The sequence below is a fragment of the Helianthus annuus genome, chromosome 2 (assembly GCF_002127325.2).
Source record: "Helianthus annuus cultivar XRQ/B chromosome 2, HanXRQr2.0-SUNRISE, whole genome shotgun sequence".
In the NCBI taxonomy this organism is placed as follows: Eukaryota; Viridiplantae; Streptophyta; class Magnoliopsida; order Asterales; family Asteraceae; genus Helianthus; species Helianthus annuus.
Window position 1 is genome coordinate 129,510,217 of NC_035434.2, and position 27,688 is coordinate 129,537,904.

The 27,688-nt window shown below is 39.9% G+C and overlaps 2 protein-coding genes across 3 annotated transcripts; both read left to right on the forward strand.

Moving 5' to 3' along the window:
- The first annotated feature begins 1,131 nt into the window (after positions 1-1,131).
- On the forward strand, positions 1,132-3,347 carry LOC110920160 (protein cornichon homolog 4). Its single transcript, XM_022164392.2, has 4 exons — positions 1,132-1,343; positions 2,593-2,774; positions 2,893-3,015; positions 3,097-3,347. The coding sequence occupies exons 1-4, from the start codon at positions 1,176-1,178 to the stop codon at positions 3,131-3,133; spliced, it is 510 nt and encodes a 169-aa protein (XP_022020084.2). The 5' UTR covers positions 1,132-1,175; the 3' UTR covers positions 3,134-3,347.
- Positions 3,348-4,065: 718 nt separating this feature from the next.
- Positions 4,066-27,608, forward strand: LOC110920147 (general transcription and DNA repair factor IIH subunit TFB5). 2 transcript variants are annotated; one of them, XR_004879696.1, is made up of 4 exons: positions 4,066-4,193; positions 25,278-25,953; positions 27,106-27,178; positions 27,296-27,608. XR_004879696.1 is itself a non-coding variant. In XM_022164382.2 (3 exons), the coding sequence occupies exons 2-3, from the start codon at positions 27,144-27,146 to the stop codon at positions 27,471-27,473; spliced, it is 213 nt and encodes a 70-aa protein (XP_022020074.1). In that variant the 5' UTR covers positions 25,752-25,953; positions 27,106-27,143; the 3' UTR covers positions 27,474-27,608. The 2 variants fall into 2 exon arrangements, 1 of the variants encoding a protein (XP_022020074.1); XM_022164382.2 differs by lacking the exon at positions 4,066-4,193 and having other exon boundaries at positions 25,752-25,953.
- Positions 27,609-27,688: the final 80 nt, after the last annotated feature.

Below are 27,688 nucleotides of genomic sequence, written 5' to 3' on the forward strand. Positions count from 1 at the left end.
TAGCAGGTAAACGGGCAACAAGTTGCGCCGCAACCCTCTTTTGAATACAAAACCGATCCTACTAAAGACGAATCGACAAGAAAAATGGTCGAGCTCATGTTTTTCGGGGTAATAACTTTTTTTCGGGTCACTTAAGGCCCGATGGTGCTTATTAAAACAGTATGGACCATTATTACTATAACTGGCTAACTACAACGATACTTCGTTACTTAGCATCACTTTAATATGTGGCTCATCGACTGGTTGTAAAGCTTTATGCCTCAAACTATTGGCAATGATTAGTAGTTATTTTGTATTGAGTTTTTATAAACTGATAAACTATTAACAATAAAGATGATATGATAAAAATATGAGATAAAAAATATTGCTTCAAATGATTAACACAACTTTAAAAATGAATACTTTTTGCATCATTCTTGCTCGAATCATAAAAAAGTGAGATGCCGTTCAAAATATATATAAAATGAGATGATTTGAAAAATGTTTTTAACAGGATGTGCTACTCGAAGGTTTGTAAAAAGATGATTTTTCTTTTTTTTTTCACACATTTATAATTAGTTATGTTTGAACAATAATATAGTGGTTCATTGGTAAAGACAAACCTTTAAACACCTTGAAAGGAGAACGTCTTGAGTTCAAGTCTCATAAATGACAAGAATAAAAAAATTTCCCACCAATTGGGTTCAAGTCCCATAGGCGTCATGGAATAAAAGAAATTTGTTGTCCAACTGATAGTAATAGTAATAGTAATAGCAATAGTTATTATGTTTTCCCCTTTTTGTTTCTCGCTTCTAACTTCATCCAAAATGTTTGTTAACTAAAAGGGTATTTCAGTAACTTTATAAATAAAAGCAAGGGTAATATATATAAAACATACATACGCGTTCTCTCTCTCTCTCTCTCTCTTCACCATAACCAGATCACCACCAACAGCCACCATCCCTACACCGACAACAAGCTCCACTATTGTCATCGCAACCCTCACACAAATCCTTCATTGTCTATATCCATCCTAATATGACACAAGTGGGAATTGAACTTGAGTCTTCATTGGATTGGAAGACCAAGCCCCGGGGCCACAAATGGGGATATTAAAATTTAATAATAATTTCTCTATATTTAATTATTTATATATTTATGATTAAAAAAAAACAATTCTTTAATTTTTCGTGCATATGAAAGAAACTTGGTTTGTAAATTTAGAATTTAGATCGAAACGTGGTTATGTGTATATAGAAAGACCAACAGCAAGCAAGAAGAAGAAGAGAAAAATGGGGGAGATACTTACATGGCTACTGTTCTTCTTCATCCTCATAGCTCTCCTTGTTGTCGTCATTTATCAGGTTCATATTCTATAAAAAAAACTTTACCCTTTTTAAATTCCAATCATATAATCTGCAAATTCTGATCTGTATTTCCCTTAACTCTTACCAACTCTTGTTCTTATCAACGAATTATTAATTAATCAAGCCCTTAGATCTTGTTCATTTTTCAAACTTGGGAATTAGGGTTCTTGGTGGATTGAATTATGCATCTGCAATTTGTTGTTTTTATGTGATTTATATATATATTTTTTTAAATTTGTGCAATTGCAAGCAGTCTGTCTGACTGTAAGATTTGACCTTTTTAATTATTCTTCTTGCAAAATTTTGGAAATTAAATTAAAAAAGAACCCTTTTTTGTCCAAAATATTATGCATTCTTGCAAGTAAATATGTTTCGTTTGCAGTGAAAAGTAAGGTATAAATTTGGGGTGGCAGTCGTGTGTGGTTGATGGGTTTTGGGTTGGCGGGTCAAATCGATGAACCCGAGCATGACCCATATACTACATATGACCTTTTTAACTTATCAATCGAACGATTTAAGCAGGTTGGTGGGTTGTAATCAAGTTGTAAATGGATTGACGAGTCGACTTGTTTAATTAAATGCAAAAATTATAGGGATAAACAAGTCAAACTGAACTTGACTTGAGGTTAAATGCAAAAATTACAGGGATAAACAAGTCAACCCTAAACCTATGTATTGTTGTGTCATGTTTTGGGTCGTGTTAGGAATTGACAATCCTATATAACTCTTTGGTAAGTCCGTAATTCGAAGAAGAACCTTTAATAAGTTATGGATGTTGAAGAAGACTATTTGTTTTGACCAAGCGGAATCCTTTTGCAAACAATGACATAAAAGTAAAATCGTTATGTTATGTATTGATATAGATCAATAGATCATAATAGGCAATCGATAGGAATTTTAGAAATTAATAGAAATGGTAGAAATAGGATAGGTCTAAGGCTCGTTTGTGATACAGATTACACCATACAAACAAACGACGGGGCAACGATATCCAACCGGAGGTACAGATACACCACTACTGTTGGAGAATCGGGTCTAAGAACACCAGTACACCACCCAATGTGCCACGGTTGAGCTAGCATAGACTAAATTCATTAACCCACACACGATATCCAACCGGAGATACTGATGCACCACTACTATCATGTATTTGTATAAAGAAAGTTGTGATGTTATTTGATATTCTCAATTTATTAATTTCTAGAGCTCGGAACAGTTGTAACTTTAAATTTTCTTTATCTTGCAGCTTATGTGCTTAGCAGATTTAGAGTTTGATTACATTAACCCTTACGACTCTGCATCTCGGATAAACTTTGTGATATTACCAGAATTTATAACGCATGGAGTTTTATGCTTGATATATCTTTTCACCGGGCATTGGGTGATGTTTCTCCTTGCATTGCCCTACCTTTGCTACAACGTGAGATTGTAAGTCACGTTTACCTCTTTCTCTGTACAAATGTTTGCAAATATAAACCATTTTAAAAATCATCTCATGATCTAGGCACGTAATTTTAGATTTTTAACTTATGTATAAAATGCTTAGGTACACCCGGAACCAACACCTTGTGGATGTGACAGAGATCTTTAACCAACTCAATTGGGAAAAGAAGCAACGGCTTTTCAAACTCGGATATCTCGTGTTTCTTCTCTTCATCACCTTATTTTGGTACCACATTTTTTTACCAATTATTCATGCTATGCTTAACGCTCATTTAGGATTCTTATAATTCGTTTTTGGCCATTGTAGGTTGATCTATAACGCCATGGACGACGACGAGATGTAGAGGCACTGGAGTTTGATACATAGGCTTAGGCTTAGATTGTGAGGATAAATTATCAATTATAAAATCATTTGTTGTTGTATCATTTTCTTTTTGTTGTGTTTCATAAAATGCAAAACAATTGTGGTTTTTTCAAATTATTATGGTATTTATTTCTCATGGTTTTTTTATATTGCAACATTTGATTGTGATTCTATGTTAATCTTTATTAATTTCATTTTTTTATACTTTTGCACCCATCTGATTTTAGTTTTTGCTGTAAATTTTTCTTTTTGTGTTTCATTACACTAAAGAAGATGAACCAAGTGAATATTTGTATTATTTCTTATCAATGGTTTTACATGAATTATAAGTAATACAATTGGTTCTATGTATATAGTGACAAGCACCAACTCTCTGCAACTGTAGGAGAATAACAGAAATAACTTCCTAACTGAAGATGTACCAGCTGAAACAACATAAATTGTAAATGTCAATGATTTCGACACCATCTGACCTGCATTCAATCTCCTCATCTACTTCATCCCTTTCTCCGACTCAAATTCTTCGTTATAAAGTTGTCTCGCCTTAGCAGGTTTCCTAGCACTTGTTCGGTTAGACGATACTTCATCAACACCCGCGGCTTCATTAACCCCCAACTCAACTTCCTCCTCAATCCACTCTTTAGCCTCACTAGTATCTTCCGCTTTAAGTACCTCACGATTTTCGTACATTCTGTTCTTGTTTCTCACCAACAAATTTGCATTATATTGTATCTAAGGGGGTGTTTGGGATTGCTTTTTGAACCTGATTATCTGATTATTGTGTTTTGAAATCGCAAAAAATCTATTTTGAGTGTTTGGTAAAAAATTAATAAAAAGTGATTTTTTACGTTTTGTAGAGTTCAAAACGTGATAATCCATAAGTAGGTCACCCCTTACTGCAGGAAAACGGGATTTCACAAAATTTAGCGCCATAACTGCCCGCTAAAATTCCCATGGAAGTTGACCTCTGATTCTTCATCACGATCCTTTGATTTTAATCCCCAATCACAGCTGCAGTTCGCTTCATCGCTTCTAGAGAGGTATGCTTCTTTATACGATCCTTTGATTTTAATCCCCTTTGATTTTCTCATCACGACCCTGTTAGTTGTTTTTGTTTTTAGTTTGGTGCAATTGATTTGATTCAATGAAATTGTTGTTGATTGTTCGTCTTTTGGATAATGATAGGTTTAAGAGGTTGAGTTAACTTAGGGTTTGTTGTCAAATAATAAAACAGTTAGGTTACAAACCAATAAGATTATTGAAGTAAACGTATAGCACCAGATACATGGTTATTATAATGGTGGGATGATCTAGTTTTATGTTTTATGCTGGTATCTGTTGTTTTTTAATTTATTTAGAGGATGGCCAATGGTGTCTTCTAGATTTGGGTTGCTAATAAGTTATAATGGTCTTCTCATTCTTCTGTAAAGAAGCGGTACTAGTGCTTGCTCTTCTAATGCATGTGAATGAGTGATATGGTGCAAAATTAGGGGTGTCAATCTTGTCGGGTTGGTGGGTTAGCGAGTTAATGGGTTTCAGGTTGGTAGATTGACTAGTTGAGTATTTCAATCCTAACCCAACCCATATATTTATTCGTGTCGTGTTGGATCCATATCGTGTTGTGTTCAAGTCATCTTTCGTGTCAACCCGTTAAAGTTCGTAATAATGATCTTGCCAGAGCCTTGATATAGCATGATGCGGATAGGCCCGATCTCTTTAGTTATCTCTTTATTTGAATTTAATATTTTATTTTATTTTGTTTCCTTTTGAATTATGATTCATATCTTATAAAAAGGATGTTTAGGGTTATTGTTTTAGATAGTTTTTGTTGAATTTGATTATAAAGAACTTTGTTCTTGGAACCTTTGGTTCGTTTTATCGTCTTTGATTAATCAATTGTTCTTGAGCCATTTGAGTACGCTTTCGATCCGTATCATTTGGTATCAGAGCTTTTGGTTTTCAAATGGCTCTACGTGGAAAAGAAGAAACTTTCGTTCGTAGATTCGCCGCCGGAGGCAACGACGGAGTTCCTTTTAATCCGCGAGGGTATGGTGATCATTCTTGTAGATTCGCCGCCCGCGGCAACGAGATTGTGGACCATGAAAACTTTCGTGAATCATGTGATGGTTATCATCCCCGTAGATTCGCCGCCCGAGGCAACGAGGATCCTGACCTTATCTATGATTCTTCTCCCGTATTTGATGAGTATGAGGATGATGTGTGGTATGCTTGGGCAACCGGTGGTGCATATCGTTGTGGTTTCGATGAAGCCGTGAGATTGAGTGAGAATTCCTTGAGTCCGAAGATCTCAGGTATGTTTTCAAAAAAAATTTATGTGTATGTAGCGGTTTATTCTTTGGTTACGGGTGGTGATCGGAACTTACCGGATGACGAATTGGGTAGTGCGGTGGTGGTTATGGGTGGTAATAGGGTGGCTAATAATTGTGACACCCCGTTGAAACACACTAGCTTGACAGTGGCTGCCTTAACTTTCGGGACGAAAGTTCTTAAAACTTGGGGATAATGTAACACTCTAGGTTTTTCCGAACGAACACGTTGTAATTTTTGCGTATATATATTTGTTATTAAATGAAAACGTGATCCTTTATGCATTTTATGTGTCGTATGTATTATATATATATATATGAGAGCCGAAACCACGACCCGAGACCACGACTCGCAACCACTCGTTGCGAGTGGGCCACTCGGTCTCGAGTAGGCCTTTGGGCCGTAACCGGCTTGGGCCGAAAACCCCCTAGCCTAAGTTGATGCTTGTTATATAAACCCAACTTCCCCCTCATTCTCCATTCTTTAGTTACCACAACACACACTTTCCCTCTCACTAGAAAACCCTCTACATCCTAACCTTCTTCCAACTTTCGGATCTCACAAGAATCTCGGTTCAAGCTTGGAGCAAACCGGTAGGAATTTCGGACAAGATCATCACTCGGACACTTCATCTTCTCTCATTTTCTTCCTTTATTTCGGCTCCTTCTCCTCCTTCTTAACCGGTTAGTGTTGTTACTTTGTGCATAGAATTTATGAGATGTTTATGAACATGAATGTGTTTGGTTAGAAACAATATGCATGATTTTAGGTTGATTTGTAAAAGTTTGACAATATGTGGTAACATGTTTAGAAATGGTTAGAAAATGGTAGTTTAGGAATGTTTATGCCAACCAAAACTATGTTCAAGATTATAAAATGAATGCTTCATTGTTCTTGCAAAATGATGTTGTTAAATATGAGATTTCGGCTATATAATGTATGTTTTCTTGTTTTGCATCATGATCTTGTCAAAAATATGTAAGTTTTGGTTCATGAATGTGTGATTATGTTTGATAAGAAAACCCTAGAAACTATGAACATTTGATGAACTAGTTGAAGATGGTTTGAAGATTTAAAATGGCAAAGTTTGATCCAAATTTTATTAAAGACAGTTTAGGAAAAGTGTTAGTGAAGCCTTATTGGTCATTTCCGGATTTGGGTCTGATTTCTTGGTACAAAATTGGACTGATGGTTCTGCATCATCACGTGTACATGAAAATGACAGTTTCCGACTCGCAACCACGGCATTACAACTCGAGACCACGCCGTTGCGACTCGCAACCAAAGCATGACAAGTCGAAACCACGTGATTGCGACTCGAGACTACGACCGTTGCGACTCGCAACCACAGCGTGATGACTCGAGACCACGGTTGCGACTCGCAACCATAACGTGACAAGCCGCAACCACCTGGTTGCGACTCGAGACCAGCTGGTTGCGAGTGGGCTGTCCACTTTGGTTATTGGGCCATTATGTGTTATGGGCTATCTGTTGACTGGGTTATGTGTACTGTTGACTGCTTAATTGTTTAGGCCGGCCCAATAACCCCATGACTGTTTACTTGTATGCATGTTACGTGCCCGTATGTGTTTTACGTGAATGCTTGTATACCGAACCTGACCTATACCGGTAACCATGTTAGGACGTGGTGACCAACGTGATTGACAAGTAACCTAAACCTACCGAGCAACCCAAGGTGAGTTCACAACTTAAAAGCATGCGTCCCGGTGGTTTGGGACACGAGACTAAAACAATCCTATCCCCTGGTAAAAGGGGATACCATTTACATACCTTCCCTAGTTATTGGGAACAAAACTTACTTTTCCTTCCCTGGTTTGGGAAACCTTTTGGTTAATTACTGTTTATACGGATTGCAACTAACGGCACTAAACGAAACTCTATCACTCAAGTCCCTACTACAAATACCGATTAGTCGCCGGGTTCAGGCGAACGGGTTATTAGTTGATAGCGCTATTTAGGTGTTTACCAGCCTCACACCGTACCCTGGTTTGGGATCGGTCGTGAACTAATGTACTCAGAAATCCGTCAATGATGATAGAACATTGACATCGGGGCATCCTGCGGATACGCAACGGTTACCTAGTGTTCGGTATTGGAAAAACAGTTTAGTCGCTAACTTTTGGGGTAGCTCCCCATGGCATGTATAAACGGATAAATTAACCGGTGAAACAAGTTTTTGGTAATTAAAAACTGGACAACTAGTGAACTCACTCAGCATTATTGTTGACCCCCTTACTGCATGCTTTACAGGTAACCAATGATTCAGGAGCTGCTGCTTGGGGATGTGTAGTGTTCGTCAAACCCGTGTGTTGGGTTAACTGTTTTGGAACAATGAACTGTCTTTAAAACTACTTTGGTTTATGCTTCCGCTGTTTTGTTAAACCAATTACCGAACCTAAACTCTGATGTTGCTAACTACTTCGGATATTAAATATTTCTACTATTAATTAAATGCTCAGTATAATTGGTGGCTGGATCCTGGTCAGTCACGCCCTCGAAGCGGGTGTCATCCGCAGGGTGGATTTTGGGGGTGTGACAGATTGGTATCAGAGCCATTGGTTATAGTGAACTTGGTTTAAAAAAAAAAAAAAAGGGGAAAATCTTTTTGGAGAAAACCAGACTATAACCCGTGACTCGCGACGACACTACACTCCAAGTGCAAGGCTCGACACATTTGACCTCATAGCTCGGACCAGTGTTTACTTGTTTGCTTACTTTATGTTTCCTGTTATGCTATACATACTAGTGTGCCTAAACTAGATAGATACACCTCTCTCTTCTATCTCATTCCCGCTACATTACGGCATCACACTCATACTGTGTTTTCTGGTTATGAAGACAATGAGTGGACGCGGAAGAGGAAACATTAACATGACACAGGCTCAGTTCACTAACCTGCTTAACACAGTGGCTGCAGCTTTCGCAGCTCACCCTATAGGTAAGCTCGTTGTTTTAGGATGTATAGATCCTACCGCCACATCGACTTTTCGCCTCTAAACCTATACGTTTCGCTTCTCACCCTATAGGTCAGCATGCACCTGCGCAACCACCAGTGTGTACTTTCAAAACTTTCATGGATTGCAAGCCTCTCCCTTTCAACGGCACTGAGGGTGCCATAGGTCTTCTGCATTGGATTGAGAAAATTGAAGCTGTCTTTGCTGTCTGTGAGTGTCCCCCTGCAAATTGGGTGAAATTTGCTACTGCTACGCTTGAAGGAAGCGCGCTTTCTTGGTGGAAGGCGCAGATTCAGATGTTTGGATTGGAAACTGCAAATGCTACTGCGTGGGAGGATTTCAAGGATATGATTAGGGAGGAATACTGTCACCGGGATGACATCCACAAGCTTGAGAATGAGTACTATGAGCTCAAGATGGTTGGGTCGGAAATTGAAACTTACACCAAGCTGTCCAATGATTATGCTGCTCTTTGCCCCAACATGTCTCGACCTATGTACCGAAGGATCGAACTGTACATCAAGGGTTTGGCTCCAGAGATTCGAAGCCATGTCACTTCAGCCAACCACACTACCATTCAGCCGATTGTTCGACTTGCTCACAAACTTACTGATCAGGCCGTAGAAGAGGGCCGGTTGCCCAAAAGGATCAGTGCTACTGTCGGAACTTCTAGTGACAGCAAGCGTAAGTGGGAAGGAAGTCAAAGCAAGGATGCTAACCCCACTCAGGCCCCAGCGCAGCAAAGGAAAACTGAAAACAACAAGGGTACTCAGCAACAGGGTGGCTACCGGGGAAGCTACCCAAAGTGCAACAAGTGTAACAGACACCACAATGGGGCATGTAACAAGGGCCAGTGTCAGCGATGCCACAAGATGGGGCACGAAGCCAAGGATTGTAGAAGTCAGTTCCCAGCTAGACAGAATCAGCAGCAACCCCAACAGCAACAGCAGCAGGGAAACAACCGGGCATGTTTTAAGTGTGGAGCTGAGGGGCACTTTAAGAAGGATTGCCCTGAACTAAATCAGAACCGCAACAATAATCAGGGAGCTGGGAACAACAATCAGAACAACAATGCTGGGAATGGTGCTAGAGGAAGGGCTTTCGTGATTGGAGCTGGTGAAGCAAGGAATGACCCCAATGTCGTGGCGGGTAAGTTCCTACTTGATGACCGTTATGTTTCTGTGTTATTTGATTCCGGTGCCGATGCTAGTTATGTATCCCTACGTATTAGTAAGAAGCTTAAGCGTCCGCTTTCGTTACTAAGTTCTCCTCATATCGTCGAGTTAGCTAATGGTAGAAACATCGAGGCCTCACATGTTGTCAAGGGCTGCAAACTAGAGTTGTCTGGTCAGACATTTAGCATCGACCTTTTCCCTGTTACTCTTGGAAGCTTCGACGTCGTTATTGGTATGGATTGGTTATCCAAACATCGCGTTGAGATCCTTTGCCAAGAGAAAGCAGTTCGTATTCCTCGCCGTTCTGGCAAACCCCTCATTGTACAAGGTGGCAAAAGTGGAGAGATCTCCGGCGTTATCTCGTTCTTGAAAGCCCAGAAGTGTTTACGAAAAGGGCACACCGCTATCTTGGCACTTGTCACCAACACGCAGGAAAAGGAAAAGAGGATTGAAGATTTTCCTGTGGTACGCGACTATCCCGAGGTATTCCCTGAGGAATTACCTGGACTCCCTCCCCATCGTCAGGTCGAATTCCAAATCGAGCTAGCTCCCGGAGCAGCGCCAATAGCTCGTGCACCTTATCGACTAGCCCCCGCAGAATTGAAGGAACTCTCTACTCAACTACAGGAACTATTGGATAAAGGGTTTATCCGCCCTAGTTCATCACCCTGGGGAGCACCGGTACTCTTTGTTAAGAAGAAGGATGGCACGTTCCGAATGTGCATAGACTATCGTGAGTTGAACAAGGTTACCATCAAGAATCGTTACCCTCTCCCGCGAATCGATGACCTATTCGATCAATTGCAAGGATCAAGCTACTACTCTAAGATTGACCTGCGATCAGGCTATCATCAGTTGAGGGTCCGTAATGAAGATATCTCCAAAACTGCATTCAGAACTCGTTATGGTCATTATGAATTCCTCGTTATGCCCTTTGGAATGACCAATGCGCCTGCGGTATTCATGGACCTTATGAACCGAGTATGCAAACCCTACCTCGACAAATTGGTGATCGTGTTTATAGACGACATCTTGATCTACTCGAAAAGTCAAGAAGAGCATGAACAGCACCTACGCCTTATCCTCAAACTCCTTCGCAATGAGCAACTGTATGCCAAGTTCTCGAAATGCGACTTCTGGCTTCGAGAAGTCCATTTCCTTGGGCACGTGGTTAACAAGGACGGAATCCACGTCGACCCTGCAAAGATCGACTCTATAAAGAATTGGCCTACCCCTAAGACTCCGACTGAAGTCCGCCAATTCTTGGGACTAGCGGGATACTATCGAAGATTTATCATGGGATTTTCAAAGATCGCTCAGCCTCTCACGGCTCTTACTCAGAAGGGTATGGTATATAAGTGGGGTGAAGCTCAGGAAACCGCGTTTCAGAAACTAAAGGATAACCTCTGCAGTGCTCCTATTCTCTCGTTACCTGAAGGAACGGACGACTTTGTGGTTTACTGCGATGCGTCTATTCATGGGCTCGGTTGCGTGTTGATGCAACGCGAGAAAGTTATTGCTTACGCCTCTCGACAACTTAAGACACACGAAAGGAACTACACAACACACGACTTGGAACTGGGAGCAGTGATATTTGCGCTTAAGATATGGAGACATTACCTGTACGGTACCAAGTGCACCATTTACACCGATCACAGGAGTCTCGAGCATATCTTTAAGCAGAAGGAATTAAACATGCGACAACGCCGATGGGTCGAACTTCTGAATGATTATGAATGCGCCATAAAGTATCATCCGGGCAAGGCCAATGTCGTGGCAGACGCCCTCAGTCGAAAGGACACTATACCAAAGCGCGTGCGAGCATTACAACTTACCATCCAGTCTAGTCTCCCTACCCAGATTCGAAATGCTCAGATTGAAGCTCTGAAACCGGAAAACATCAGGGCTGAGTCCCTGCGAGGATCGAGACAACAACTAGAACGGAAAGAAGACGGCGCCTACTATGTGGCAGGGCGCATTTGGGTCCCACTTTACGGAGATCTACGAGAGCTTGTGATGGACGAAGCCCATAAGTCCCGTTATTCGGTACATCCTGGTTCAGATAAGATGTACCACGACTTAAAAACCACTTACTGGTGGCCTGGCATGAAAGCCCACATAGCAGCCTACGTTGGCAAATGTTTGACCTGCGCAAGAGTCAAGATCGAGTATCAGAAACCAGCAGGCCTACTACAGCAACCGGAAATCCCGAAGTGGAAATGGGAGCAAATTTCCATAGATTTTGTTACAGGGCTACCTAGATCCCAACGCGGGAATGATACTATTTGGGTGATAGTAGATCGATTGACTAAGTCTGCACACTTTCTGGCCATTAAGGAAACAGACAAGTTTTCTACCTTAGCAGAAATTTATTTAAAAGAAGTAGTCTCGAGGCACGGGGTGCCAACTTCTATTATTTCCGATCGAGACGCTCGTTTTACTTCCGAGTTGTGGCAAGCTATGCACAAATCCTTTGGCTCACGTTTGGACATGAGCACTGCTTACCACCCGCAAACGGATGGGCAGTCTGAACGCACCATCCAAACCCTGGAAGACATGCTTAGAGCATGTGTGATTGACTTTGGCAAGAACTGGGAGAAGCATCTACCGCTGGTGGAATTCTCCTACAACAACAGCTATCACACTAGTATTCAGGCGGCACCTTTTGAGGCATTGTACGGTCGTAAATGCCGATCACCTCTTTGCTGGGCGGAAGTAGGTGACAGTCAACTCACAGGCCCCGAACTAGTGGTAGATACAACGGAAAAGATTTCACAGATCAGGCAACGCATGGCGGCAGCTCGTGACCGTCAGAAAAGCTACGCTGACAAGCGTAGAAGACCGTTAGAATTCCAGGTCGGGGACCGGGTTCTACTTAAAGTCTCACCCTGGAAGGGTGTGGTCCGTTTCGGTAAACGGGGCAAGCTGAACCCACGGTATGTTGGACCATTCGAAATTACCGAGAAAATCGGTAAGGTTGCTTATAGATTGAACCTGCCTGCAGAGCTAAGTGCAGTGCACAACGTATTTCACGTATCTAACCTGAAGAAGTGTTTGTCGGATGAAACACTTGTGATTCCTTTTAAGGAACTGACGATTGATGAACAGCTACACTTTACTGAGGAACCGATTGAGATCATGGATCGAGAAATCAAAACCCTCAAACGTAGCCAGATACCCCTTGTGCGAGTTCGTTGGAACTCACGACGCGGCCCAGAGTTTACCTGGGAGCGGGAAGACCAGATGAAGTCTAAGTATCCCCAGCTGTTCCCAAACGAAAACCCCAGCACTGAAGCTACAACCGAATTTCGGGACGAAATTCCAAACTAACGGGGGGATGATGTGACACCCCGTTGAAACACACTAGCTTGACAGTGGCTGCCTTAACTTTCGGGACGAAAGTTCTTATAACTTGGGGATAATGTGACACTCTAGGTTTTTCCGAACGAACACGTTGTAATTTTTGCGTATATATATTTGTTATTAAATGAAAACGTGATCCTTTATGCATTTTATGTGTCGTATGTATTATATATATATATATGAGAGCCGAAACCACGACCCGAGACCACGACTCGCAACCACTCGGTTGCGAGTGGGCCACTCGGTCTCGAGTAGGCCTTTGGGCCGTAACCGGCTTGGGCCGAAAACCCCCTAGCCTAAGTTGATGCTTGTTATATAAACCCAACTTCCCCCTCATTCTCCATTCTTTAGTTACCACAACACACACTTTCCCTCTCACTAGAAAACCCTCTACATCCTAACCTTCTTCCAACTTTCGGATCTCACAAGAATCTCGGTTCAAGCTTGGAGCAAACCGGTAGGAATTTCGGACAAGATCATCACTCGGACACTTCATCTTCTCTCATTTTCTTCCTTTATTTCGGCTCCTTCTCCTCCTTCTTAACCGGTTAGTGTTGTTACTTTGTGCATAGAATTTATGAGATGTTTATGAACATGAATGTGTTTGGTTAGAAACAATATGCATGATTTTAGGTTGATTTGTAAAAGTTTGACAATATGTGGTAACATGTTTAGAAATGGTTAGAAAATGGTAGTTTAGGAATGTTTATGCCAACCAAAACTATGTTCAAGATTATAAAATGAATGCTTCATTGTTCTTGCAAAATGATGTTGTTAAATATGAGATTTCGGCTATATAATGTATGTTTTCTTGTTTTGCATCATGATCTTGTCAAAAATATGTAAGTTTTGGTTCATGAATGTGTGATTATGTTTGATAAGAAAACCCTAGAAACTATGAACATTTGATGAACTAGTTGAAGATGGTTTGAAGATTTAAAATGGCAAAGTTTGATCCAAATTTTATTAAAGACAGTTTAGGAAAAGTGTTAGTGAAGCCTTATTGGTCATTTCCGGATTTGGGTCTGATTTCTTGGTACAAAATTGGACTGATGGTTCTGCATCATCACGTGTACATGAAAATGACAGTTTCCGACTCGCAACCACGGCATTACAACTCGAGACCACGCCGTTGCGACTCGCAACCAAAGCATGACAAGTCGAAACCACGTGATTGCGACTCGAGACTACGACCGTTGCGACTCGCAACCACAGCGTGATGACTCGAGACCACGGTTGCGACTCGCAACCATAACGTGACAAGCCGCAACCACCTGGTTGCGACTCGAGACCAGCTGGTTGCGAGTGGGCTGTCCACTTTGGTTATTGGGCCATTATGTGTTATGGGCTATCTGTTGACTGGGTTATGTGTACTGTTGACTGCTTAATTGTTTAGGCCGGCCCAATAACCCCATGACTGTTTACTTGTATGCATGTTACGTGCCCGTATGTGTTTTACGTGAATGCTTGTATACCGAACCTGACCTATACCGGTAACCATGTTAGGACGTGGTGACCAACGTGATTGACAAGTAACCTAAACCTACCGAGCAACCCAAGGTGAGTTCACAACTTAAAAGCATGCGTCCCGGTGGTTTGGGACACGAGACTAAAACAATCCTATCCCCTGGTAAAAGGGGATACCATTTACATACCTTCCCTAGTTATTGGGAACAAAACTTACTTTTCCTTCCCTGGTTTGGGAAACCTTTTGGTTAATTACTGTTTATACGGATTGCAACTAACGGCACTAAACGAAACTCTATCACTCAAGTCCCTACTACAAATACCGATTAGTCGCCGGGTTCAGGCGAACGGGTTATTAGTTGATAGCTCTATTTAGGTGTTTACCAGCCTCACACCGTACCCTGGTTTGGGATCGGTCGTGAACTAATGTACTCAGAAATCCGTCAATGATGATAGAACATTGACATCGGGGCATCCTGCGGATACGCAACGGTTACCTAGTGTTCGGTATTGGAAAAACAATTTAGTCGCTAACTTTTGGGGTAGCTCCCCATGGCATGTATAAACGGATAAATTAACCGGTGAAACAAGTTTTTGGTAATTAAAAACTGGACAACTAGTGAACTCACTCAGCATTATTGTTGACCCCCTTACTGCATGCTTTACAGGTAACCAATGATTCAGGAGCTGCTGCTTGGGGATGTGTAGTGTTCGTCAAACCCGTGTGTTGGGTTAACTGTTTTGGAACAATGAACTGTCTTTAAAACTACTTTGGTTTATGCTTCCGCTGTTTTGTTAAACCAATTACCGAACCTAAACTCTGATGTTGCTAACTACTTCGGATATTAAATATTTCTACTATTAATTAAATGCTCAGTATAATTGGTGGCTGGATCCTGGTCAGTCACGCCCTCGAAGCGGGTGTCATCCGCAGGGTGGATTTTGGGGGTGTGACAATAATGGTGTTACATCCCCGGCTAAAGATACAACATTTCCATTTATTGAGCCGCAAATCATGGATGAATTGAATGTTTTTGAGATAAACAAGGAAACTAATTATATGGCATCTTCATCTTTTGATTCGAAAATTCAAATTATCAATATTAAGGAGGTTGACCACAGTGTGGATAAACCAACTGAAAAGATGGAGTCTTTTTCAATTATGGGTGATAATCAAAAGTTTGTGGTGGGCCCCATTGTTGGTGATTGCATGGACATGAAGGTTGCACCTGGATGGGGCATGCATGGTTTTGTGAGATTAAATATATAAATGTAATATTTAATCTTGTAGCCTATATAATCATTTATATTATATTAGATCAAAATATATTTATTAACCTATTAATAATTAGTTGGTAATTGTTGATGGACCATATTACCCTTATTAACTAATTGGGTTTCCTCTTGGGTGTATAAATAAGGGGCTTATTAGAGAGTTAAAGGGTTACACAGTTACACATATTACACAATCATAACCCTCATTAACATCAAGAATTCGTGACTCTCTCCCCTAACCGAAATTACCCTACTTCGGTTTCATCACCATCATAATCTTACACCCCAAGGAGGAACCAGATCATCCTGACAATCATGTCGAACTCAATGGCTGCATCTCTGACTGGATTCTCTGCTGGCCTGTCTGCTGTAACAGGTATTATTCATGTTTTCCATTACATTTAAACAGAACTGATCCAACATGTGGTATCAGAGCATATGTTGATAAACCAGTTCTGTTTTCGTATCCATTATTCTTGGATCAAAATCTGGAAAACGGAAGTTTTTTAAGCCTTAAAATCAAAAACTGTTTTCGGGTTGTTTGTGACCGAAATCCCTGTTTTCGGAAACTGTTAATTGATAAACCAACTCGAAATTATAAAGATTAAACTTATCATCACGAAATCCCTTACAAAACCATTAAAAACAGGTTTCGGATTTCCAGATTATGTTCTTATTTTTGTTAGGGTTCATCATAATGTTCTAAGAAAACTCGAAAATTCCCTAAGATTTGGAATATAATTTAGATTAGTGGGTGTTTTTCCTGTTTTGATCTTATTTTTATCTAATAAAATTCCGAAAACTGTTAAAGAGATATCAGTTATTATTTTCGAAATATTTTGATAAGATTAGATCAGCATTAAAACAGGAAACATTATCCCACAATCCCTTAAATTTCGAGTTTTCAGTTATTATCACAAAAACAGCTGTTAACGAGGTTGCTACTCGCAACCATGAGGTTGCTACTCGCAACCATGAGGTTGCTACTCGCAACCATGAGGTTGCGACTCGCAACCATGAGGTTGCTACTCGCAACCATAACGTGATTTATCGCAACCATGAGATTGCGACTCGCAACCATAACGTGATTGATCGAAACCATGAGGTTGCTACTCGCAACCATGAGGTTGCTACTCGCAACCATGAGGTTGCGACTCGCAACCATAACGTGATTAGTCGAGACTAAGGTTGCGACTCGCAACCATAACAGCACAACTCGAGACTAAGGTTGCGACTCGAGACTAAGGTTGCGACTCGAGACTAAGGTTGCGACTCGAGACTAAGGTTGCGACTCGAGACCATGAACTTAAGCTGTTTAAAAGTGAACTAAAAATTTTTTCGGGGCTCCCGCCCCGAACCCCGGGCGGGGGCACGCTGTCCCCCGCAACCCCCAGCGAACTCACCGCGGAGTTCGATCCGCGCTAACAGGTGGTTTGCTATTAAATACTTGGTTTTGTTAATACTTAATTCATTAAATCAGAATCAGATAATTTTACAAAACCAAAATAGCTTTACTTGAATGAGCTTCTGATGTATTAATTCTGGCCAAAGCTGATTTAATACATCTATTTATTGTTCAAGTATTATAAAAGGCTATGTTAAGCATGCATTACAAACCTGAAATGTCTTAATTCTGGCCAAAGCTGATTTAATTCATTTATGTTTAGCATGCTTGACAAGTGCATAACTAAAGTGATTGTCTCATTTCTGGCCAAAGCTGATTTGTCACGATTGCTTTGCACACATACTTAAATGATTACACTTCTGGCCAAAGCTGATTTGTCTTCGTTTAAGTAGAATTTTTACTAAGTCTATTATTTTGATGTTAGTAATAGACATTATCACAGCTTCATAATTAAAATGGTCATTATTTATGCCTGCCTTAGTATAACAAGCCCATTAGATCACATTAGGATTTCTTCTTTTGTATCATAACTTGCTCATCTTATTTCCACTACCAGCACCCAATTGCGGGATTCCACCTTTGACTGGTGATAACTTTGCTGAATGGAAGGATGCCCTCATGCTTACTCTAGGATTGCTGGACTTTGATTATGCTCTAAGAGAGAATAAGCCAGCGGACCTTACCGCCACCAGTACTGCTGCTGAGCAGATAGTCCATGATAAATGGACTAGGTGTAACCGCATGTCTCTCATGTTCATGAAGCAATCCATTCATAACTCAATCAGAGGGGCCATTCCTGATTCTGAAAATGCTAAAACCTATCTGGCTTCTGTGGAGGATCAATTCAAGGGAACATCAAAAGCACACGCTAGCACTCTTATCCTCAAGCTGGTGACAACTAAGTATGATGGGAGGAGCGGCATTCGCGAACACATCATGATGATGCATGATATGGCCAATAAGCTGAAGGGCCTAGAGATGGAAATCAGTGATGGTTTTCTCGTTCACTTCATCATCACTTCGCTTCCTTCGTCCTATGAAGCTTTCAAGATCAATTACAACACTCAGAAGGACAAATGGACGATGAGTGAGCTGATCGCTATGTGCGTGCAGGAGGAAGAGCGTATGAAGATGGATCGCACTACTGATGTTGCTAACTTCACCACTTCCAGCTCAAAGAAGAGGAAGAACTCTTATCCAAGAAAGGATGCTTCTAAGGTTCAAAAGCCAAATCCAAATCCTAATACAAGTGCACCTTCCAGCTCTAAGAACTCCTTAGGCAAACCCTATTGCAAGTTCTGTAAGAAAACAGGACATAAGCAAAAGGAATGCCCTGACTTTAAGGAGTGGCTGGCTAAGAAAGGTAACGATTTTTTCATGATACTTGAGTCCTTTAATTTAAATGTTCCTGCTAATTCTTGGTGGTTTGATTCTGGTTCTATGGTTCATGTAACCAATTCACTTCAGGGATTCCTTACAATCCGGAAGCTGGGAAGAAACCAAAGAACACTTAAAGTTGGGGATGATCGGGAATTAGAAGTGAAGGCCATAGGAACATTACAATTATTTTTGAAAACTGGTTTATGTATTAAACTTTATGATACCTTATATGTTCCTGAGGTAACTCGGAACCTTGTATCAGGACCAAAGTTAGACATGGACGGTTTTGTAGTTTCTCATGGTCATCGCAAACTCTCTATTCTCTATGATTCCGTTGTTTATGGTACTGGCATTCTGGATGGTGGTCTCTATAGATTAGAACTCGATGATAATTTTTCCAAATCTTTGTTGTCATATAATATTAATGAATCACTCACAAAGATGGAAAAGAAACCAATTCGAGACTTAGAGACTTCATCTATGTTGTGGCATCAACGTTTAGGCCACATCTCAAGAGAACGATTAAATCGTCTCGTAAAGGATGAAGTCTTACCTCCTCTCGATTTCACTGATTTTGGAACATGTGTCAAATGTCTTAAAGGCAAAATGACATCAGCGAATAAGAAAGGTGCCACTAGGAGCTCTAATTTATTAGAACTCATTCACACTGACATTAGTGGTCCCTATCAAATCGCTGGCATCACAGGACATACTTCATTTATCACTTTCATTGATGATTATTCTCGTTACATGTACTTGTATCTTATAAAGGAAAAGTCTGAATCTCTTACAACTTTTAAAGATTATAAAGCTGAAGTTGAAAAGCAATTAGATCGTCAGATTAAAGTTGTGAGATCAGACAGAGGCGGTGAATATTATGGAAGACATACTGATGTGGGTCAAGCTCCTGGTCCATTTTATGAGTTTTGTAAAGGCCAGGGGATTGTGAACCAATACACCATGCCTGGTACACCTCAGCAGAATGGTGTCGCTGAACGAAGAAATCGTACCCTTATGAACATGGTGCGCAGTATGTTAGCCAACACTAATTTACCATTATTCCTCTGGACTGAAGCGTTAAAAGCAGCTGTTCATATACTCAATAGAGTTCCTTCTAAGTCTGTCCCTAAAACTCCTTATGAACTTTGGACAGGAAGGAAACCGAGTCTTAAATATATGAAAGTATGGGGCTGTATTGCTGAAGCAAAATTATATAATCCTTTCCTAAGGAAACTTGACCCTAAAACAGTTACCTGTTTCTTTATCGGGTATCCTGATCATTCAAAGGGTTATCGTTTCTATTGTCCTTCCCATGTCACCCGTATTGTTGAAACCAAGCGTGCTGCGTTCCTGGAGGATTTCAAGGTCAGTGGGAGCAGTACCAACCCTTACGAAGAATTGCAAGAAGTACAAGACGCGGGGGGGAGAGACTCGTCGCTTACCATTACTCCGTTTACTCCTCTTGTACCACATGCAACTGCACCTGAAGCCACTGCACAAACTCCAACTCCACAACCAGAACCCATTATACCTCATAACGAAGGCACATCAAACGCTCAAAACCAAGACAACGCTCAACCTGAAAATCAGCTCAGGAGGTCATCTAGGCAAAAACGGCCTACTAATTGGGATGATTATATTACCTACCTGACTGAAATGGATGCTGGAAAGCTCAATGATCCTATCTCTTATAATGAAGCCATTAGCAGTGATCAGTCTTCTGAATGGAACAAAGCAATGATTGATGAGCTTGAATCCATGAAGAAAAATGACGTTTGGGATTTGGTAGAATTACCCAACGGTGTCAAACCTGTAGGTTGTAAATGGGTGTTCAAAACAAAACTGGATCCGAATGGGAACGTTGAACGCTATAAAGCGAGATTGGTTGCAAAGGGCTACACTCAGAAAGAGGGAATTGATTATCAAGAGACGTTTTCACCTGTCTCTCGTAAAGATTCATTAAGGATCGTTATGGCCCTAGTAGCTCATTTTGATTTAGAGCTGCATCAGATGGACGTCAAAACTGCTTTCCTTAACGGAGACTTAGACGAAGATGTTTACATGAAACAACCTGAAGGCTTTAAACCTGAAGGTCAGGAGCATCTAGTCTGTAAGTTGAAGAAATCCATTTATGGGTTAAAACAAGCATCACGTCAATGGTATCTCAAGTTTGATGAAGTCATGAAGAGGCAAGGTTTTATGAAGAATCAAGTGGATCAATGCACCTACCTCAAGATGAGTGGGAGTAACTTTACTATACTTGTCCTTTACGTAGATGACATTCTATTGGCAAGTAATAGTTTAGACATGTTGCATGAGTCGAAGCGGTTACTCTCGCATAACTTCGACATGAAGGATCTCGGAGATGCTTCTTACGTCATTGGCATCGAAATTCACCGAGATAGACACAAAGGGATCTTAGGATTGTCTCAAAAGACTTACATAGATCGTGTCCTTACACGTTACAACATGCAACAGTGCAAACCCTCCGTCGCTCCAGTAGTTAAGGGAGATGTTTTCGGTTCATTCCAGTGTCCGACAACAGAGGTTGAAAAGGAGCAAATGAGCCAGATACCTTACGCGTCAGTAGTCGGGAGCCTGATGTATGCTCAAGTCTGTACTCGCCCAGATATCGCTTATATTGCTGGAATGCTAGGCCGTTATCAGACTAATCCTGGCCTAGATCACTGGAAAGCAGCTAAGAAGGTCCTCAGATATCTGCAAGGGACGAAAGACTATAAACTGACTTATAGAAGAAGTGATCACTTAGAAGTGGTAGGTTATTCTGATTCTGACTTTGCCAAGTGCAAAGATGACAAGAAATCCACTTCGGGCTACATCTTTATGTTAGCAGGCGGACCTATCTCATGGAAGAGTCATAAACAACAGTTAACTACAACTTCCACAATGATGGCAGAATACATTGCTGTTTACAACGCAACCTGTCATGGAATGTTGCTTAGAAATCTGATCACTGGACTCAAAATTGTTAATTCCATTTCTAGACCATTGAAGCTTTACTGTGATAACTCAGCTGCCGTTAGTTTCTCGAACAGTAACAGTTCGACTGGAGCTGGTTTATATCTCGATACAAAGTACTTGTTCGTACGTGAACGAGTTGAGGAAAATAATCTTTGTATTGAGTATATTAGTACTAAAGATATGCTAGCGGATCCGATGACTAAAGGTCTCCCACCTAAAGTTTTCGAAGAACATGTATCGAATATGGGACTTATTAAAGACCTTGTTTAATGGCATATTGTACTAGCTTATGTTTTAATTAATAAAATTTCCTCAGTTTGATTTTGTATGTCTCTAACATATGTTCTGCCGGTGTAATGACATATAGACAAATATAAATACAAATCAGACGCTAAAGGGCTTATACATATTTTGATCGTAACTGTTAGGTTTTAAATTGAGGCTATAGTATGACTAATGGGGGTCCTGAGTCGAATGATGATTCAACGGCTGTATTTCTCTGCTATAGTTCTTGGTTTAAAGCTAAAATGAGTGTTAACTCCTGGCCAGGCTTACCTAATACTCATGATAAATGATTACTTGGCTAAGTGGGAGAATGTGAGATTAAATATATAAATGTAATATTTAATCTTGTAGCCTATATAATCATTTATATTATATTAGATCAAAATATATTTATTAACCTATTAATAATTAGTTGGTAATTGTTGATGGACCATATTACCCTTATTAACTAATTGGGTTTCCTCTTGGGTGTATAAATAAGGGGCTTATTAGAGAGTTAAAGGGTTACACAGTTACACATATTACACAATCATAACCCTCATTAACATCAAGAATTCGTGACTCTCTCCCCTAACCGAAATTACCCTACTTCGGTTTCATCACCATCATAATCTTACACCCCAAGGAGGAACCAGATCATCCTGACAATCATGTCGAACTCAATGGCTGCATCTCTGACTGGATTCTCTGCTGGCCTGTCTGCTGTAACAGGTATTATTCATGTTTTCCATTACATTTAAACAGAACTGATCCAACATGGTTTATCCAAAGGGGCTAATGGTGAGCACATAAAAAAACAAAAAAATAGAGATGCATTGTATGTGAATGGGCTGAATAAGAAGAGTCAACGGGATAAAAAAAATGGCTTTGAGTCAAAGAATTTAAGTGGTATAGTTGATGGGCCACAAATGGGTGGATCCGTTTCTGAATCGCTAGTGAAAAAGAAACGGTTAAGTGCTCCTTTTGACCCAGGTGGTATACGCCTAGAGTCGGGCAAGACAACTGATGAAGTTGAGTTGTTAAGGCGGGTCGTTATGATAACAAATCGGAATCGGGTTGATGTTCCTTTCGACCCAGGTGGCTTTGGTTTGAAGACAAAACTCGAGGACGAGTTTTTTTTTAAGACGGGGAGAATGATGCGGATAGGCCCGATCTCTTTAGTTATCTCTTTATTTGAATTTAATATTTTATTTTATTTTGTTTCCTTTTGAATTATGATTCATATCTTATAAAAAGGATGTTTAGGGTTATTGTTTTAGATAGTTTTTGTTGAATTTGATTATAAAGAACTTTGTTCTTGGAACCTTTGGTTCGTTTTATCGTCTTTGATTAATCAATTGTTCTTGAGCCATTTGAGTACGCTTTCGATCCGTATCATAGCATCTCCTGAAACGCCTCCTTAAATCTGCAATATTAGCTAGTAATAATGATCTTGCCATTACTCGCCAAATTAGCAGCAGTCATAGTTGTTGCTCTTGTCATACATATGATTGGAGCCGTCTACAGTTCTGGTGCGGCTTCAGACCAACTTGCATTACTCGAAACCAAGTCAAAGATTATCCCTACTAACATATATAATTGTTGTTCCATATGTCTTCAATACAGTATGATCTTTTAGGGGGCGTTTGGTTTCCACCCGTACCGTTTCGACCGGTAGCGTTTCGACGCGAACCATTTTGACCAGTACCGTTTCAAACAGAACCGTTTCGACGCGAACCATTTCGACCCGTACCGTTTCGAATCGAACCGTTCCGACGCGATCCGTTTTGACCCGTACCGTTCCGACGCGAACCGTTTCGACCGATATCGTTTCGAATAAAACTGTTTCGACGCGAATCGTATCGGCCCGTACTGTTTCGACCGGTACCGTTTCGAATAGAGCTGTTTCCACTGGTACCGTTTCGAATATAACCGTTTCGACCGGCACCGTAAAACGATTTCAATGAACTTCAGACCATCTGACCCGTTTCTTATTCAGTGAACTTCTATTATTTAGCAGTTTTACCCATTTAAGGTAAAACGTAACCCGAATTGATCCATTCACAAGTAAATGGGTCGAAATTGCAATCACTACATGAAACAACACAATACACAGTTTGATCTCACAAAAAAAAAAGCTTCGTACCTTCAAAACCGCAATTGTCATGTCATAGTTATTAATAAGAAAAACTGTCTGCAGTTTCGCTTTTATGAACATTTTGGCAAGCTTAATTAGCAAGTCATCAATAGCCATTTTCACTCTTTCCATGTTCAGGTCAAGCTCTGAATGGAACAGAAAGTTAAAAGCTAAATAGCTAATGAACAGCTCATGAACTATTTATTATTTATGTATGTTTAAGTTTAAGAAAGTGGATCTGTTATGTGTTACAAGTTTTGATTTTTTTTTTTGGATGGGATTTTAAATTGTTTATTTGATCTGTATGGGTAGTTGAAATTTAAATCTATATAATTATGGGAGAATTCCTTTAAAGAGTGCCATTTGAATTATTATAGTTTCGTATGGCAATTTTTCTATATATGATGGCTTAAAAAGGCCTTTCGGTTCGTTTACAGGCCTAAGATCTAAGCAGCCCAACTGCTTCCGTCTCGGCACAATCAATATCATCCATTAGATCTCATGGCAGTTCATGAGCCGATTGATTCCCCTCTTGTGTATCTGGAATCTGCAACAAATTTGTTTCGTAATCATAGAATTTTATTTATATTTCTAGAATATTATTTCATTTTGTGCTTTGTCTTTCTTCTCTTGTTAATTGTTATCATTGTGTTAGATATCGTCTCAAAACATGGCTAATTCTCTCTGTTCTCTACAGCAGAGGGAAGCATCTCATCATGTACACCTGTCTCTCTTTTTCACCTTTTGAGTAACTTTTTTTTTTGGTATTCTTTAACAAAAAGTGATGTGCACCCTCATTACGTCAATTGATTGTTATCACAATTAACTTTAATGGTTTAATCCATTTAATGCATCATATTGTAAGTAACTTGATGATTGTCCTACAAGGTTTGTAAGTAGAAACTAGGATCAGATTATTATTTGAGATGAAATGAGTGCTACTAACTTATACGAAAATAGCTGAAACTCAAAGGTGGGATATTGCATGGCACTGTTAGATCCCTTAGAATATATACAGTTTGCTCAAACCTACCTATTTAGTCTTGATCCTAAGCTTAATGGACTTATATTTGACTGTTAGAAAGAAAGGTGGAAATGAATGAGTTGTAGAAAACAATCTGTGGGTCTTAACAGCCAAAGATGCCGGATTGGATTGGCACAATAATTACATCATATGGCGTAGCGATTAAACTGGAGTTTGTTGTCATTGGCTTCTTGATATTGTTTGTTTGATTTGATGGTTAATGTCTTTTTTTGTCATTTCACTTGTTTATTTTTTAAAATATATATATTTGCCAAACACTCAATAGTTGATTATCTGATTATTGTGATATCAAACAACATAATCAAATCCAAACACTATCTTTCTGCAGCTCGTTTTGTTACAGCTGATTATCTGATTCTGATTATTCAAAACACATAATCTATTTTAAAAAAGCAATCCCAAACACCCCCTAAGACCATGGGTATGGTGGGCATGAGTTTGGGGGCATGAGTTGACACGTGGAAAACAAACCTAAACCCACGCCCATGGGGTATGATGGGGCTTGGGTTGGGGGCATGAGTTGACACATGGGGGCATGTGAAATAGCTAGTTTGTTTGGCCATTGAGAGCCCGCCATGTCACCTTCCTAGCCCGCCCCACGCCCGGCTTCAAACCCAAGCTCCAAGAGCCACGCCCAAACCCACGTCCTAATCCAAGCCCCTGGGGTGGTGGCTTGGACGTTTTCAGCCAACCCACCCTCAACCCAAGCCCCATACCCATAGCATATAAGAAGTTTAAAATAAACATTAAATTCAACGATAGGTTGAAATTCAATATATTTATTTCAATATATATTTTTTGTTATTTCTTAACCCTTACCCTAACATCGTTGCCCTGGTTATTCATTCCATCAGCGACATCAGCAGCTTCAAGTGACATCCACGGTTCCAGCGACATCAGCTTCCACGGCGGCGCTGCTTCTTTCTCCGGCGCCCCTTCTTCTTTCTCCGGCGGCGCTACTTTTTCCAGACTCCAACAGATCAGGTCGCATTTACAATCAAAAGGTGATTTTTGTTGTTCGATATCTCTAAGTAGTGATTGACTTTTTACTCTAATAGATTTCCACTAAAAATTGTGTGATTTTTCTAATTGAAGATGTTTGAGAAACCACAAAAATATCACTATCAATTGTTATTTACACTTTCGTAATTGGCAATATCTTCATTTAGAATTCTAGGGTTTCTAAATAATTCCCAACTTTTTTTTTATGTTGGGAAATTATGTCATTTTAGGCATGCTTTAGGTAAAAACATGATATTTAGAAATAATTAGGCTTCAGATTGTTATTTTTAACCTGTTTAATAAGCAGGCCGTGTTCTGGTTGACAAATGGGTCGTGTTCGGTTTGACGTGTTTAGTTGAACAGGTTGACCCGTCAACCAGTTTAATATAAAAGCATTTTTATTATAAGGTCAACCTGTCAAGCCGTTTACAACACACCAACTGGTTTAACACGTTTACAACTCGATTACGGCTTATTTACAACATGTCAACCCAGTTGGCTCGTTTAGATAAATGGTTTGTACGCTCGGTTTTAAAATATGTGTGTTTTGATCTCAAAAGCCAATGCGTAAGCATCACGTATGTGAGGCGTTAGTTATTAAAAAACACTAAAATTCATTGCCCAATTGATAAAATTTATTCAAATTGAAAACTCAAGACCCCTTGCAATGAATGGTCTAATATGTTCAAGTATTGGTCAGCTGCATAATACGGCGGTCGCTTCAGATCACATCATGAATGGCATTACATTGCTGCAGTTGATGCTATCTCATCAGCGCATCGTTCGCATCACTCATGATGCACACATTTTAAAACCAAGCTAGGTTGTGTTTGGGTTACAACTTGACATGATTGACATCCCTAGTTTCACTCATGTTATAACTGTGAAGATTATATGTTCATTTGAAAATTGTACCATCAGACCCTACCAATAACTGTGACATCCCTAGTTTCTCTATTTATACGGGGTAGAGGTAAGACTGTCTACATTGGTGTGATTTACTGTGTATGATGATGAAAATTGTACAATCAATGTATCAAAACTTTACCATTGAAGAAAGAGGGTTTGACACTTTGACTGGTTTTCTTTTTTGTGTGCAACAATGTTGGTCCGTTGATCTTATAAAACCCAATTTGCATACGTTGGTGTTGCAGTTAGCTACTACTAATACATTGCCGCTACATTCAACATCATGGTACATGCAGCCAAAGGGATCTTTATTTCATGGTAAGACACTTTAATATCGAAATCTAGTTTCTTATTATTATTTTTTTTTATGTTTAACACTGACAGTAAGAGACATACCGATGTGTTTTTAATATCCAAACCTGTCTGTTGATGCAGCGACATACCGATGGCTCAATTTATAATCAATTACAACGCGTCATTACCGCAATCACAGAAGTTTATTATACACATCTTGGATGGTACTCATCTTTTTGTTAGCAGCAATGTGGAAGGAATGATAAGAAGTGCCATTCAAGAGTTCAGAGAGAAGAACACCTATGAGAAACCTGCCTGATTCTTGTTTTTATAGTCAACTTAAGTCAAACTTTGTCATCTAAAAGTCCATTTTGATTATCCTATGTGTTTTGTGCTTCTACATATGGTTACTGGTTATGACTTTTTTAATTAGCAACAATCATTTTCTGCTCTACTAACAAAATTTTCTGGATAAACATCATATTCTACAAGCGGTTTTTTTTTTTTTTTTGCATAAAACCAAATGTATAACCT